Here is a 16700-nt window from a genome sequence, read left to right as displayed (position 1 = left end):
AAGTTGCCTCTTAAAAATGTGGAAGTAGGCACCCTTGAGGACATTGCCTCCCCTAGGCACTTGCTTTCTAAAACATAGGGAAATGAAAAAGTGGAAATGAAAGATTGGGTAATCAACCTAGTTTTGCTTTCAGGTCACTGCACTGACTAAACTGGGAAACATGAACTTCTAAAAGCCTGCACGAATGTAGACATTCAGCAAAAAAGCACTGAGGGCTTCCTTTCTATTCCCAGTGTATTTTATGTGCATAAATGAGCAAGTGAGCCTGCATTACATAGGATGTCTGGCTTATACTGGTAGCTAAAGGGATGATGAAAGGCATGAATAAGAACCATGAATTGAAAGGTAGCACCCCTGGTGAAAATGAAACAAAAAACTAAGCAGTGATTTATGACTTTCCGGAAGGTAACCATTTGCTACAACGTAAACAGAGCTGTGGAACGCACCTGCTGGGTCACAGATAATATATAATCTTGTATATCCGCTCCCACCTGCACCTCACCAGCATCTTCCATACTGAAGAGTTGTATCTCTTTTAAGGTACCATATATTTTCAAACTCCTCGCCTGTGGTTGCTGGCCTGGGCCAAGTCTCTAACATTGTCCGATAATGTTCTTTCCTACCATTCCCTTTACTGGATCCTCAGTGGTCTTTTACTCCATAAATACTCAAGAACTATAAACACTCTCAACTTAGGAACCTTGTTCTAGCTCTACCCTAAATGAAAGGCTCTTCCTCTTGTCATAAGATAAATTCCTTCTTGCTACTTTCCCAGCAAGTGTTTTTCATCACCTAAACACATGAGCCTACACTGACTGTTTACTTTTATATTTGTTTATACTTTTCTGCTCACAACTAGAACATAAGCGCCACAGAGCAGGGATATTGTTTGTGTTGCTCACCATTATATCCTCTATGAGGAGAACAGTTCTGGCATATAGTGGACATCTGATAAGTATGCTGAATGCATGGGTGAGTAACAGCCCCTCAAAATGTACTGAGCATGGTGCTATATGCTGGGCACATATAATGCAAATACAAAGTAAAAAAGCTCATGGAGCTTTCAGTTCTGTGAGACCATAAACAAGGAAATACACAAATATATTGTAATACGCGCTATTTAGGAAATAAACAAGTATTATGATAGAGTACTGAGAAGGGGCTATTGTCATTAGGGTGGTTAGGGAAGATCTCTCTGAGGAGGTAGCATTTATTATTTTTTTAAAAAGATTTTATTTATTTATTTGATTCGCAGGGGGTGGGGGGTATGGGGGAAGCAGGCTCTGTGCCGAGAAGAGAGCCCGATGCGGGGCTTGATCCCAGGATCCTGAGATCATGACCTGAGCTGAAAGCAGAGGCTTAACCCACTGAGCCACCCAGGCACCCCTGAGAAGGTATCATTTAAATGAGAGAAAAATTGAGAAGATGCCAACTTTAGAAGCACCAGGAAAAAGCATGTTTGAAAGTGAGGCACTTTCAAAAAACTGAAAGGTGGACCACAGGGCTACGGCAAAAAGGAAAGTGCCTGAAATGAATTTGGAGAGGTAGGTGGGGGCCAGACCATATAAGGGAACGTTAAGATGTTTGAAATGTGGGGTGCCTGGGTGGCTCAGTTGTTAAGCATCTGGTCTGCCTTCCGGCTCACATCATGATCCAGGCTCAGATCATGATCTTGGGGTCCTGGGGCTCCTGGGAGTGTCAGGCTCCCTGCTCTGCAGGAAACCTGCTTCTCCCTCTCCCCTGCTTGTGTTCCCTCCCTAAGTGTCTCTCTCCGTCAAATAAATAAAATCCTTAAAAAAAAAAAAGAGTGTTTGAAATGTAGTGTATATAGATAGATTGATAGATACAGATGTCTTTTTTAATTGGAAGATTTTAGGATTTAAGCAGAGGAATGAAAACAGATTTATGTTTAAGAGTAGTTGGTCTTGGAAATTCACAAAACTCCCCACCTTTGTCCAAAACATCATCTGATAAATATAGAAAATTAAAAAGCTATCCCAAAGCATATACAAAAGAAACATTTCTATGAACCATAAAAATTAAAAGAGAAAAAGCTATAAGTCAGGCTGAAGTTGCAGATCTACCAGTAAGGAGATGGTAAGTAGGCAGTAGGTAACCAGGAATTTGCTTCTATAACATAAAAGGGGCCCACCCAAAGTACCCCAGAGGAGCAGGGAATGGAAAGAGTCAGCTTCACTGTATGAAACCAAGGACTGAGATATAGTTCTCCTACCCTGAAAAGCAGGCTGAAAAAGACCTGCCAATAACAATGGCCAGGAGCTGAGGCATATATTAGAAATAATGGGAGGCAGATAATGCCTCAAAGCCTGGTCCTGGACCAAGCTGTCTGCTGCCTTAGTGAGTAGATCCACTATCTCCTATATTACAGGGGAACAGGGGCCTCATGCTGCCAACTCTAGACTGGCTCTTTGCTGAGACTTTTCAAGGGCCAGATGAAAGGCAACCACAAAACTACTAGACAGGAAGGAGGGAAAGCAGTGACAAGAAAATAGGTGCATAAATAATCTTAGTGAAGGAAAAGTCAACAAATCAAAATTCTAAAATACAAGAAGAGATCACAACCATGAAGGACAGCCAATATAACTAATGCCAAGGTGAGAATACTGCAGATGGCATAAAAATAGAGCAATCTAAGAACAATTTTAAAAGCTTAGGATCTTCTCATAGCTGAAGGAAATCATAATAGAGAGCACAAAAGAAAAATAAATTATTATTTTTTAAAGATTTTGTTTATTTATTTGACAGACAGAGATGACAAGTAGGCAGAGAGAGAGAGAGAGAGAGAGAGAGAGGAGGAGGAAGCAGGCTCCCTGCTGAGCAGAGAGGACCCTGGGATCATGACCTGAGCCAAAGGCAGAGGCTCTAACCCACTGAGCCACCCAGGTGCCCCAAGAAAAATAAATTATTAAATAAAAACAAGAATAATACAAAAATAGAAGAAATGATAAAGAAGCAAAGTTGAAAGATTAGGTTAAAGATTTTCTAGAAGATGGGAGTCCTCTGATCGAAAGTATACTTGGAGATGTGAGTGGAAGATGGGAGGAAAGAGGATGCAAGAAAAACAAATAAAAAATCCCACTCCTCCCAAATGTGCATAATCTATTTAAATAAAATTGTGTGTGTACAAATCACGAAGAAATTGCCAACAAAATGCAGAGTTGAACTACTGTTACATTGGTGAGTGAAAAAGTCACAGAATGTATTATGTAATAGTTATATAAGAAAATAAACAACTTAAAATCCCCTGTGCCTGTCAGCTCACTTACAAATATAGTGATAAAGATCTAAAATCGGACATATCAAACTGGTTTTCTATCTGAAGGTGTGTGGGATCAGCAGACTTGGGAGGATTTTCATTTACTACTATATATACACCACTGGTTATTTAAAATTTCGTATTAAACTTGCATTTACTATGAGCACAAAAACTATAAAAATATAACAATTTAAAATACAAACACAGATCTATGGCAGTTGAATTGGAGGATTTCTACCATATCCTTAGGTTAAAAGAGTAAATTGCACATAATTTGAATACAGAACCAATTTTCTGTAAAATAAATTACTCCGGTAAATGTCCAGTACATATGTATTCCTGTATGATTATGTAAGTGGAGAAAGATGGATAAATGGATTTGTACCAGGTTAAGATTGGATATTTAAAGGTGTAGTGAATGGAAAAGAGAGAGGAAGCCAAAAACAAAAAGTATAAAATAGAATACTATCTTTATTTTTTAAATGTATATGATCAATTTACACAAAATTGTATATTTATTTCATAGATACTTCTTGAATGTTCAATGTCAGATAATGATCTCAGAGAGTTAACATGGGATACACAAGTACAAAACAAAGTCCTTATTCATGAGCAGTTTATAATACGGTGGGGGGGGGGGTAAAGATGATAAAACAAACAGAAATTATATGTCTTAAGTGGTGAAAAAACAAAAGCAGATTAAGGGGACAGAGTATGACTAAGGGAGTCAAAAGGGAATATGATAGGTTGTCAGGAAAAACCTGAACAGAGAGCTAAGTGAAGTGAGTCAGGCAGGTGGTTTCAGATAGGAACCAGGGAACAGCAAGTGAGAAAGCCACAGGGCAAGTGTGCTTTTGGCTTGTTGTGGAGAAACAGCAAGAATGCTAGTGCATTTGCAGCACAATAAGGAAAGGTGAGAATGATAAGAGACCAAGGTCACAGATGAAATCCGAGAAGCAGCCAGGGACCAAGTCAGAAAGGATCTTGTATACTAAGGGGAAGGAGGATGGGGAGCCACTACAGGGTTTTAAGCAGGGGGTGAGATAATCTGATAATGCTTTGAAAGGAATTCTCTGGCGGCTGGGTGGAAAATTGGAATGGAAGGAAGGAGACCTGTGAGGTGACTATCATAGAAATTCTGCTAAGAGAACATCCTAATCAAGGTATAATAGGCTGGTTCTAATATCTACTAGGATAAATTGTAATTCAATTGGTCACCTAGCATCACTGTGGAGTTTCCTCCGTGTGTTACAATTTCACTGGCCACCTGTGCGTGGCCAGGCCCAACCACATGGCCTTTGCCCTTAAAATCCAGTCCATAAAGGAGAGCGGGGGTCGCCCTCTCTTGTAAGAGGTGCATCCCCGAACGTTCTGTTAGATTCTTGATGCTTGGCGGGAAATAAAGCTTTGCTTGACCTTCGCTTTGTATCAGTCTTGCTCCTTTAATCACGGACCCATTATTGGGGCATAACATCATCAACAATGAATGTCAGGTATGCAGACTGGAAAGGGAGAAGTAAAACTACCTCTATTTGCAGATGATATGATACAATCTTTTATATAGAAAATTCTAGAGAATCCACTAAAAATCTATTAGAACTAATAAATGAGCTCAGCAAGATCAATACATAAAAATCAATTCCATTCCTATATAATAGCAATGACCAAAGTGAAAATAAAATTTCTCAAAATTCCAATTACATTAGCATCAAAAGAATAAAATACTTGGGAATAAATGTAACAAAAGAAGTGCTAAAAACTAGAAAACTTTGTTGAAAGAAATCAAAGATCTAAATAAATGGAAAGATGTTTGTTGTTCATGGACTGGAAAACTTAACATTAAGTTAGCATTACTCCCAGATTAATCTTCAATTTCAACACAATCCCTATCAAAATCCCAGCTGGCTTCTTTGCAGAATTGACAAACTGATGCTAAAATTCATATGGAAATTTAAGGGAGCCAGGAATGCCAAACATTCCTGGCTCCCTTAAATTCCCTTCCAAACACCAAGCTGGAGGCCTTGCATGCTTTGGTTTCAAAACTTACTGCAAAACTTTAATAATCAAAACAGTGTGGTACTGGCCCAAGGACAGATATACAGATCAATGAAATATAACTGTAGGACCAGAAATAAATCTGCACATTACAGTTAACTCACTTCTAACAAGGTGCCAGTACAATTCACCAAAGTAAAAAATAGTCTTTTCAACAAATGGTGCTGGAAACAATTTAGATATACATACATAAAAGAACGAAGTTGGGAGTCCTACCTCACACCACACAAAAATTAACTCAAATGGATCAAAGACCTAAATGTAAGAACTAAAACTATAAAACTCTTAGAAACAAATCTCCATGACCTTGTATTATTAGGTAATGGTTTCTGAGATAGGACATCAAATGTGTAAACAATCAAAGGAAAAAAGTAAATAAATTGGACTTATCAAAATTTAAAACTTTTGTACTTCAAAGAAAACCATCAAGAAAGTGAAAGACAACACAAAGACAAAGGAGAAAATATTTGTAAATCATGTATCTGATAATGGACTGATTTCCAGAATATATAAAGAATAATTACAACTCAACAATAAAAAGATAAATAGGGGCGCCTGGGTGGCTCAGTGGGCTAAGCTTCTGCTTCCGGCTCAGGTCATGATCTCAGGGTCCTGGGATTGAGTCCTGCATCGGTCTCCCTGCTCAGTGGGGAGCCTGCTTCCCTCTCTCTCTCTGCCTGCTGCTCTGCCTCCTTGTGATCTCTCTCTGTCAAATAAACAAATAGAACCTTAAAAAATAAAAATAATAAAAAATAAAAAGATAAATAATACAATTTAAAAATGGTCAAAGCAGGGGCGCCTGGGTGGCTCAGTGGGTTAAAGCCTCTGCCTTCAGCTCTGGTCATGATCCCAGGTCCTGGGATCGAGCCCTGCATCAGGCTCTCTGCTCAGCGGGGAGCCTGCTTCCTCCTCTCTCTCTCTCTGCCTGCCTCTCTGCCTGCTTGTGATCTCTGTCAAATAAATAAATCTTAAAAAAAAAATGGTCAAAGCATATGAATATACATTTCTCCAAAGATAAACTAATGACCGATAAGCACAAGAAAAGATGCTCATTGTTAATCAGAAGAGAAATGCCGATCAAAATCACAGTAAGATACCACTTCCCACCCATTAGAATGGCCATAAAAAGACAAACATAACAAGATTTGGTGAGGCTGTGGAGCAAATGGAACCCTCACACTCTCCTGGTAGTAATGTGAATGGTATAGCTGCCTTGGAAAACAGTTCAGCAGTTCCTCAAAAAGCTCAACTACAGTTGGGGCACCTGAGTGGCTCAGTCGGTTAAGCAACCCACTCTTGATTTCTGCTGAGGTCATGATCTCAGGGTCATGAGATGGAGCCCCCAAGTAGGGATCCATGCTCAGTGTAGAGTCTACTTGAGATTCTCTTCTCTCCCTCTCCCTCTGCCCCTACCACGGGTCATGTGCTCTGTATCTAAATAAATAAATACAATCTTAAAAAAAAATAAGGGAGAGGGTGTCTGGGTGGCTCAGTCAGTTAAGCATCTACCTTTGGCTCAGGTTATGATATCAGAGTCCTGGAATGGAGCCCCACATCAGGTTCCCAGTTCAGTGGGGGGTCTGCTCTCTCTCTCCCTTTGCCCTTCCCACCCCACTTGTGCTCTCTCTCTCTCAAATGAATGTCTTTAAAAAAAAAAATCTAGAGTTACTATATAATCCAGCAATCCCATTCCTAGTTACATATACTCAAGAGAACTGAAAACATGTCCACACAAAACTTGTACATAAATGTTCACAGCAGCATTGTTCATAATAGTCAAACATGGAAACAACTCAGAAATATCTCTACACTGGGGATGCCTGGCTGGCTCAGTCAGTAGAGCATGCAACTATTGATCTCACAGTCATGAGTTCAAGCCTCACACTGGGCACAGGGCCTACTTTAAAAAAGAAAAGTCTCTACACTGATGAATGGATAAATGGAAAGTATATACATAAAAGGGAATATTCTTTGACGATGAAAAGAAATGAAGCAGTGATACATGCTACTACACAGATGGCCCTCGAAAACACTATGCTAATTAAAAGAAGCCATTCATTCTTTTTTTTTATTAATTTTTAAAAAATATTTTATTTATTTATTTGACACAGAGAGAGAGAGAGTATAAGCAGGGAGAGCAGCAGGCAGAGGGAGAGGTAGAAGCAGACTCCCCGCTGAGCAGGGAGCCCAATGTGGGACTCGATCCCAGGATCCTGAGATCACGATCTGAGCCAAAGGTAGCCACTTAACTGACTGAGCCACCTAGGCACCCAATTTTTTTTTAAACTAAATTCAATTAGTTAACATATAATGTATGATTTGTTTCAGGGGTACAGGTCATGGTTCATCGGTCTCATGTGATACCCAGTGCTCATTACAACACATACCCTCCCCAATGTCTACCACCCAGTTACCCCATCCCCCACGTCCCTCCCCTCCAGCAACCCTCAGTTTGTTTCCTAAAATTCTTAATTTTAAGAATGGTTTGTCTCCCTCTCTCGTTTCATCTAGTTTCATTCTTAAAGGACGACATATTGCATGATTCCATTATATAAAATGTCCAGAACAGTCAAATCTATAGACAGTAAGCAGACTAGTGGTTGCCTAGGGCCAGGGGAGAGAGGGAAGAGACTGGGGGAGAATATGGCTAAGGAGTATGAGATTTCTTTCTGAAGTGATAGAAATGTTTAAAAATTTATTTTGGTGATGGCTGTATAACTGTGATTATACTGAAAGCCTGACAGTAACAAATGTTGGCAAAATATGGGAAAGCAGGAACTTTCAAACACTGCTGGTGGGAATGTAAACTGATACAACTACTTTGGATGGGCAGTAAAGTTCATATGTAATAGAACATTATGGCTTAAGAGTAACAGTTCAAATGTAATAGCTGAATAGAAACAAACCTTATGACCTAGAAATTCTGCTTCCAGAAATGTACTCCATAAAATCTGTGGCATATTTACACTATATAAGGAAACACTTATAAGAATGTTCATTGTAATACTATTTATAACAGCAAAAAAAGAAGTAATCTAAGTGTCTTGAAACAGAGGAATGGATAAGCAGTGGTTTATTCATATTCTGGAATACTATATATTAGCTCAGTGCATAGAAAGCTTTGTGTATATACGATGTCAAGGAGGGAAAAGTTGCAGAATATGATTGGTATGATACAACTTATATAAAAATCTAAAAAATGAATGCCATACATTATTTCTGGTTACATGTCTATAGAGTAAAAGAGTAACATGGATAGTAAGGATCCACTCAGCTTGAAGATAGTGATACTTCTGAAGTAAGAGAGAATAGAATAGAATGGTAAAAGAGTACAGAGAAGGTTTCAAGTGCATCCACAGGTTCCTAAAAAAGGTCTGCAACAAATCTGACAAAAATGTGAATAGCCCTTAAACATGGGTGGTAGCAACAAAGATGTCCATTATGTTATACTCCATATTTTCTATATGTTTGAAATATTTCAAAGAACTTTTAAAAAATCAACTCTGCCCAATATACATATACAATGGAATGGGAAAAAACAAGAGTGAACTAGGAAGACCTAGAAAGTCTGTGCAGAAATCCTAACTAAAATGATGATGATCTAGATTAAAAGTGATAATAGCAGGATGGAGAGAAATAGATGAATGTGAGATTTTATTTCAAAGGAATAATTTGTAGTTTATTGATGGATTGGATATGAGGAGTTCAAGGCAGGAAAGGCTGACTTCTAACTAAAGCAAAAATGCAGATGAAGGTACCATTTACTCAGGGAAAACTGGGAAAAGAACCAGTTAAGGGCATGAAAGAATTATTTTATGTTCATCTCTTACACTCAAACAGAAGCTCTTTATAGGAGAATCTGTTTACTTTAACTACGTATACCTCAAAGTTCTTAACGTGACTGCCAAATTAATGTTATACACATTGGCTGAGTATTGCTTTTTGAAAACCAGAAAAACATCTTTTTAAAATGTCAGCTTTCGGGGCACCTGGGTGGCTCAGTGTGTTAAAGCCTCTGCCTTCAGCTCAGGTCATGATCCCAGGGTCCTGGGATCGAGCCCCACATTGAGCCCCACATCGGGCTCTCTGCTCTGCAGGGAGCCTGCTTCCTCCTCTCTCTCTGCCTGCCTCTCTGCCTAGTTGTGATTTCTCTCTGTCAAATTAAAAAAAAAACAAAAAAACTTTAAAAATGTCAGCTTTCAAATAAATTTGATATCACTTAATATTCTAATAACAAGAAAAAATTTTCAAGAAGTTCCCACAAAAACTTTCCCATGCAGATTATTCAAACTCTTAGGTTCCATACAAATGTATGCTTTCTATTTTCCTAAGCCATTTTAGTTAATTTTGTATGATTTTATCAGTTAGATGTATTACAAGTTAAGCAGTACTGTAAGGTATGTTGTTGTAAATGAGATAGGATTTATCAAAAGGTTATTATTTTAGTTTTATTTATTTATTTGAAAGAGAGAGAGGGGACCTTAAAGATCATTAAAGTAAATTTGTTTTCCCTCCTAAGATAAAAAGTTTACAAGTTTCTTTAGAGGATAATTATATCTAAAAAGTAATACTTGAGGCAGGGCGCCTGGCTGGCTCAGTTGCAGAGCATGTAACTCTTGATCTCCGGATCATGAATTCACGCCCCACACTGGGTGCAGAGTTTACACAAAAAAAAGAAAGAAAGAGGGACGCCTGGGTGGCTCAGTTGGTTAAGCAGCTGCCTTCGGCTCAGGTCATGATCCCAGCGTCCTGGGATCGAGTCCCACATCGGGCTCCTTGCTCCACAGGGAGCCTGCTTCTCCCTCTGCCACTCTGTCTGCCTGTGGGCTCTCTCTCTCTCTCTGACAAATAAATAAAATATTAAAAAAAAAGAAAGAAAGAAAAGAAAAATAATACTTGAGTAATTATGATACCACAAGTTTCAACTATTATCTTCATGTTGCTCAAAATCAAAACAAGTCTATGTCAATTACTACATTTTGGCAACTTCCCCTTTTTAGTGGGCCTAAGTCAATTTTTATTTGTCAAACAGAGTGAATGCTGTGATTTTAACAAATTTCTGAGTATCTATACACTTGTACATCCCCCTCTTGGTTTATCCCCATTGGCTTTGGGAGATTTAGGAGGGGCAGGGGACATATTAGAAAGTAGTGCACAATTAGACAAAGATAAAGTACGCATAAGTATAAGTAGCCCATACAAACAAATCAAGGTTTTAACTGTTCTTCTAAAAGTTCAGAAATGGTACTTAAAAAAAGGGGGGGGGGGTGCACCAGGGTGTCTCAGTCAGTTAAACACCTGACTCTTTTTTTTTTTTTTAAGATTTTTTATTAATTTATTTGACAGACAGAGATCACAAGCAGGCAGAGAAGCGGGCAGAGAGAGAGGGAAGCAGGCTCCCCGCTGAGCAGAGAGCCCGATGTGGGGCTCGATCCCAGGACTCTGGGATCATGACCCGAGCTGAAGGCAGAGGCTTTAACCCACTGAGCCACCCAGGCACCCATAAACACCTGACTCTTGATTTCAGCTCAGGTCATGGTCTCAGGGTCGCAGGACTGAGTCCCACATCAGGCTGCGTGCTCAGCACGGAATGTGCTTGTCCCTCTCCCTTAGCTCCTCCCTGGCTTGCACGTGCACATGTGTTCTCACTCTCTCTAATAACAAATTACTACAATCTTAAAAAAAAATTAAAGAAATAAATAAATGGTATTTTTGAATGCCAAGGAAAACACCAAAAGATCTCTTAGGAAAATTGTTACGAATTTTTAAATGTGTGAATAGAGCCATTTAAAAATATCTATGATCCACAGTTTTAGCAATGCAAATTCTGTTGCTAGATTTACATAAGATTTTATTTCTCTGAGTTTTAAAGGATGCATCTAAATGGAAACAGAATTGAGTTGAAAGGTTTATCAAGTATGCATATCTCTTCTTGAGCTCAACAATATATTTTTATTGGATTTTATTTTGCAAACATTGAGAAACCAATGACAGTTATCACGCTGGGGAGTGACACCATGAATGCTTTAACAGTATAACTTAGGCCGTAATACAAAGCACAGACAGTACAGTCGCAGTGAGAAATGGGAGGGTACTATAACAGAAGTTAGAGACTGAGATGTTGTAATAGTCCAGGTCAAGGGAGAGCTTTATAAAAGTCCAGATTCCTAGGACCTACTTCTGGAGATTACTGAGTACATTTAGAGCCAAGTTTGTATAATCTTAGAGAAGAGCTAAACACAGTAGTAAGTTAGAGCGTCGAAGAGATCCTTCACACTGACACCTTTAAAAGAGTATTAGGAACTCATAAAAATTACAAGCTGATGCTTCACTTTTACCACAAATGAGCAATGACTCACCTGGATCAGGGTCATATTTGAGGTCCAATGGATGTACCACAGGGTAATACTGCTTCTAAACACAATATAAAGTAAAACAGATTTAATCACTTAATCCTTCATATAAACATTTCCCTCCCTGGGCAAGGCTGACATGGAATAAGATCTACAACTTAGCAAAAAGAAAGGGTAAAAATGTTCCCTACTCCTGCCCAAAGCCAGCAGGAGCTAAAAATGTTTTCTAAAAGGGCTGCCTTTAGTATCCTCACCCCATCAATCCATTCTGCGTCCATTTTTAAACTTCCACAGCAGTACACAGCAGTACACAGCGGGCCACAGAAGGCCCACCAGCCTTCTTTCTTTTATGCAATACTCATTACCAGTTAAGTTTACCAGGAAAGGGGGTAATAACAGAGAGAAAAGAAATACATTTTGAATGTTTTCCTTAGGGAAGCTTTAAAAAGCAAGGCTGAGTGGGAGAGGATAGAGTAGGGTATTTTTTTGAAAATGCTTTGGAGGAAAAAAAAAGGAAAAATTCTGCTTATATTTTTTTCTCACAGAACAATGCCTGCACTGTCTAAAACAATTCCTGACAAAAAGCAACTGGAAGATTTAAAGGTGAAAGCATGCTAACTTCAAAAATTAATGATAAGTAGTATAACATAATTTAAAGCAACATGTGTTTCTCGCTCCAGAGGCAGTGCCATTCCCAGCAAACCTACTCCCACACCATCGTGACTTTTGGAGCAAAACAAATTACACACAATTTATAAAGTAAATTTCAGTGTTATGACAGGTATTCAACCTTCATCACCAATTTAAGCTAAAGAGGCCTTCCAGAATTTATAAACATATACAAATAATGTGCCAAACACAAATGACACAAAGAAAGAAAAGGCTTAACAGATAAATTTATTGAGGCGCCTGGATGGCTCAGTCAGTTAAGTGTCTGACTTTTGGTTCTGGCTCAGGTCATGATCTCAGAGGTTGTGAGACTGAGCACCAGGTCAAGCTCTGCACTTAGCAGGGAGTCTGCTTAAAGATTTTCTCCCACTGCCCCAACTCAAATAAATAAAATCTTAAAAAAAAAAAGATAGGGGCGCCTGGGTGGCTCAGTGGGTTAAAGCCTCTGCCTTCGGCTCAGGTCATGATCCCAAGGTCCTGGGATCGAGTCCCACATCGGGCTCTCTGCTCAGCGGGGAGCCTGCTTCCCTTCCTCTCTCTCTGCCTACTTGTGATCTCTGTCTGTCAAATAAATAAATAAAATCTTTAAAAAAAAACCTTCTTAAGCCCTTTAAAAATAAAAATTAAAAAAAAAATAATAAATTTATTTTTCTTTCCTGTCTCAGAATTGTAAAGTTAGTCTTCTTTCCTCAAATTATATTTTAGAATCAGCTAGCTATGTTCAAAATCTAGTATAACTTAGAACTGGAAAAAAAAATCTTACGCGATAAACAGTAGTAATTGAGTAAGAAAAGACAGAAAACAAAATGTCATGTGTGTCCACACAGACCTCATACTTTAAATTTTTTACAGTAAAACAGACATAAAACAAAGCTTATTATCTCAAAGATAAATCATCTTACCAGAATTTCTTGTTTTGCTTTTATGGTTTTGATGACACATTCAAGGATCTTTCTGGGGTACTGCTTACGTTTTGTGGCTATATCTACTATGATTTCATCAAACTGATCTTCAAGTACTTTGATATCAGAATCTATTTCAAGAGACAAACAGTATCAAAAATTTCTTAAAACACATTGCTTACATTCTATATAGAAATTTAACAAGCTAAATTTAGAAAATACAAAATAATTGAAAATGAATATGTAAGTTAATGGACCCCCCCACTTTAGTGATTAATTCATTTATTTACTCACTGAAAAACCAATTACTGAGCACCTATGGGAAGCCAGGCCTAAATCAGAAAAATACAAAGATGAATATAACATGATCCCTGCTTTCTAAGACCCTGGAAGAAACATAACTGCAAAACAACTTGTTAAATGCAATTGAGGTATGAACAAAATGCTATATAGACACAGAATAAGAGAACACTAACTCTACCTGGGGAATTTAAGACTTTAAACAGAAAGCAACATTTGAGCCAAGGCTTGAAATATAAATGTAAATCCACTGGATTAAAAAAAGTGGGACAAAAAATAACAGGAGGAAGCACTTTAGGCAGAGCAAACGTATTTGCAAGATCACAGATGTTTTGGGAAACTGTTCTAAAACTAAAAGTTCTAAGTGGCTGCAGGACAAAGTGTAAGGAAAGAAGGATGATAAAATATAAAAGAACTGGATTTAATGTTAAGAGTTTCCAACATGTTTTGACTTTATTATGTGCTGCACCTAAGCTGTGACAGTAGCAGGCAGAAAAGTGAAATCTGAAATAGACACAAATGGATAAATAGCAGGAAAAAGTAAGAGACACGGTGACTTTATACTTTGATTTAACTAAAACTCTTATCTGTTGCTTTCCTGTTTTAAAATAGTGAATCTCAAACTTCAGCAAAATAATTACATGGGGAACTTGTCAGAAGTGCAGAAATTTTGATTCAACAGAGGCCTCTGGAATGGGGCCCCAAAATTAAGTACTCTAGAAGAAATGAATGCAGGTGGCACATCAACCTTATTTTGAAAGTTGTCTTGAAGAATAAGTAGTTAAAAGTACTAAAGAACGGGGTGCCTGGGTGGCTCAGTCGATGACAGGTCTGACTCTTGATTTCAGTTCAGTCATGATCTCAGGATCCTAGGATCCAGCCCGAGTGTCTCCTTGCTCAGTGGGGAGTCTACTTGAGCATTCTCTCCTTCTCCCTCTGCCCGCCCCCTCACATTCACACCCTCACTCTCTCTCAAATAAATAAATCTCCAAACAAAACTAAACTAAAAAGCTGGGTCATTGGCTTAATTGGTCTCACATCATAGCTGTTCTGCTATGTCACGGTCTATGCTAGAAAGTTTTCTATTTTATTAAGTAGAAGCTTCACTAAGAATTCTGAAACTATGATATTTATTTTTGGAAACTTTCAAACATTGCTGACATATCAGCATATATATATACACACACATACATACTGGGTAAAGATGAACAAAGTACATCAGGTATATCTCATTCATGTAACAAATACCAAGACATTGCAACTAAATTCTTTTGAGAGTACTATGAGAAAAACAATCGCTGCTTACTTTGAATACTCATTCAGATGAGTAGCCTTTCCTAAATTTTAACTTACCATTAAAAAGTTCAATCATTAGCCTGAAATAATGTACTATTTCACAGTCAAGAAAATAAAGTCTCCCAGCTAAATCTTCTATGGAGAAAAATGGTTTTTCAGCGCCACCTAGTGATAAAGCTATAAAACTGAATGTATAAACAATTTGAACAGATTTGAAAGAGATTTTGTCACCAATTTAACAAGTATTTACTGTCTACCTACTATATGCCAAGCCAAGTGCTGAAAAACAAAGATAGCCCCTGCTCTCGAGGAACTTACACTTTAATTCTTAAACGAACCTGGTCAAGCCTGAAATCAAGTCCTTTCAGGGTAGCTACAGAGGAAAGGAGAAAGTTGTTTTCACTGTATATTCATTTGTTCTTTCCTTTTATTTGTTTGCTCATTTCTACAATGATCCCAGTGAACAAAACAGACAAACCTCTGCCCTTGTGAAGCTTATTTACTGCTTCTATGTATTTGATCAGATACAAACCCTTTTAATCTCATCTGCAGAACCTTCTTCTCTCCTTTTCTCTTGTCTTTGAGCATGTCTTTTTTTTTTTTTTAAAGATTTTATTTATTTATTTGACGGAAAGAAATCACAACTAGGCAGAGAGGCAGGCAGAGAGATAGGAGGAAGCTAGTTCCCTGCTGAGCAGAGAGCCCGATGCGGGACTCAATCCCAGAACCCTGAGATCATGACCCAAGCCGAAGGCACTGGATTAACCCACTGAGCCACCCAGACGCCCCTCTTTGAGCATGTCTTAACCGTCTCTTACTGTACTACTGCAATAACTTCCCTCAGATCAGCCCACCTTGAATTTCACCCCTTTCCAATCCATCCCTACACAGGCAGCAGTCAGTGTTCTAAAATGCAAAGCTTTTCATGTAAATTCTATTTTAAAAATCTCCACTGGCTCCCATTGTCTACAGGATAAAGTACAAATTCCTTAGCAAACTCTCAGGGCTCTTTGTGATCTGGCCTCAGCTTACCTCTGGTCACACCTGCCGTTAGTTTTCCCAATTCATTTCTGACATTTTCCAAACATATCACTCTTTTGTGCCTTTGCACATGCTGTTCTCTCTGCTTCAAATATCCTTCCTCCTTTTTATCTAGCATGCTGTCATTCATTAAATGCATTTAACAATCTACTCTATTAGGTATTATCCCTATTACTATCTATTACTCTATTAGGTCTTATCCCCCTTCCTAAACAGTATAGTAATTCCCTGTCCATTTCCTATAACAACGAATTCCTAAATAGTAAGGACCATGTGTTTTCATCTATGGCCTAGAATTTGGTATGTCATTATCAAGTGTCAGTGAAAGCAGGTAAAATTATAGTATTCTGAACTATTTCCCCTCACAGTTTTAAGGAAGAAAAGGGACAAAGAATAAGCACACTCTACCCAGGCTGCCAACCAGTTAGAAAATACATATCTTAATCTATAAATTGATGGATCATATTGCTAAAGGCAGCCTGGAGCAAACAATAAAGCAACTCCAAGCTGACTTCACAGAACAATAGTCAAACAAAGACACAGGGAAGGCCGTAGAGTTTAAAAATACTCTTAGGTGATTGTGATACACTTCCTCTCCTCTACTAATTGGCAATCATTCTGTTATTCGGGAAATCTAATGTTATTGCTTTTACCATTTCAATATATAAACCAGAAAGTAAATTTTGGTGACCTTGAAGGATAACTATTATAATCCCAAGGGTTAAACACTGAAGTATTCTGGGCAAAGTATTATCTTAATGTTGAGAAGAAAAATTATAACCACAGAGGGTTACCTGATGCGCTTGG

The 16700-nt window shown here is 38.3% G+C and overlaps 1 protein-coding gene across 1 annotated transcript in view; it reads right to left on the bottom strand.

The window, feature by feature from the left end:
- NSL1 (NSL1 component of MIS12 kinetochore complex) overlaps positions 1–16700 on the bottom strand; it is a 32483-nt gene that overhangs the window by 11174 nt on the left and 4609 nt on the right. The window contains exons 3-4 of the mRNA XM_045983087.1: positions 13257–13387; positions 11692–11746 (exon numbers count right to left, since the gene is read on the bottom strand). Of these exons, the coding sequence (XP_045839043.1) occupies positions 11692–11746; positions 13257–13387 (186 nt within the window). The remainder of the gene's footprint in view (positions 1–11691; positions 11747–13256; positions 13388–16700) is intronic.

This window comes from Meles meles, chromosome 17 (assembly GCF_922984935.1).
Source record: "Meles meles chromosome 17, mMelMel3.1 paternal haplotype, whole genome shotgun sequence".
NCBI classification, from domain to species: domain Eukaryota; kingdom Metazoa; phylum Chordata; class Mammalia; order Carnivora; family Mustelidae; genus Meles; species Meles meles.
The sequence above is the reverse complement of the archived record's forward strand: the minus strand, read 5'-3'. Positions and strand labels throughout refer to the sequence as shown.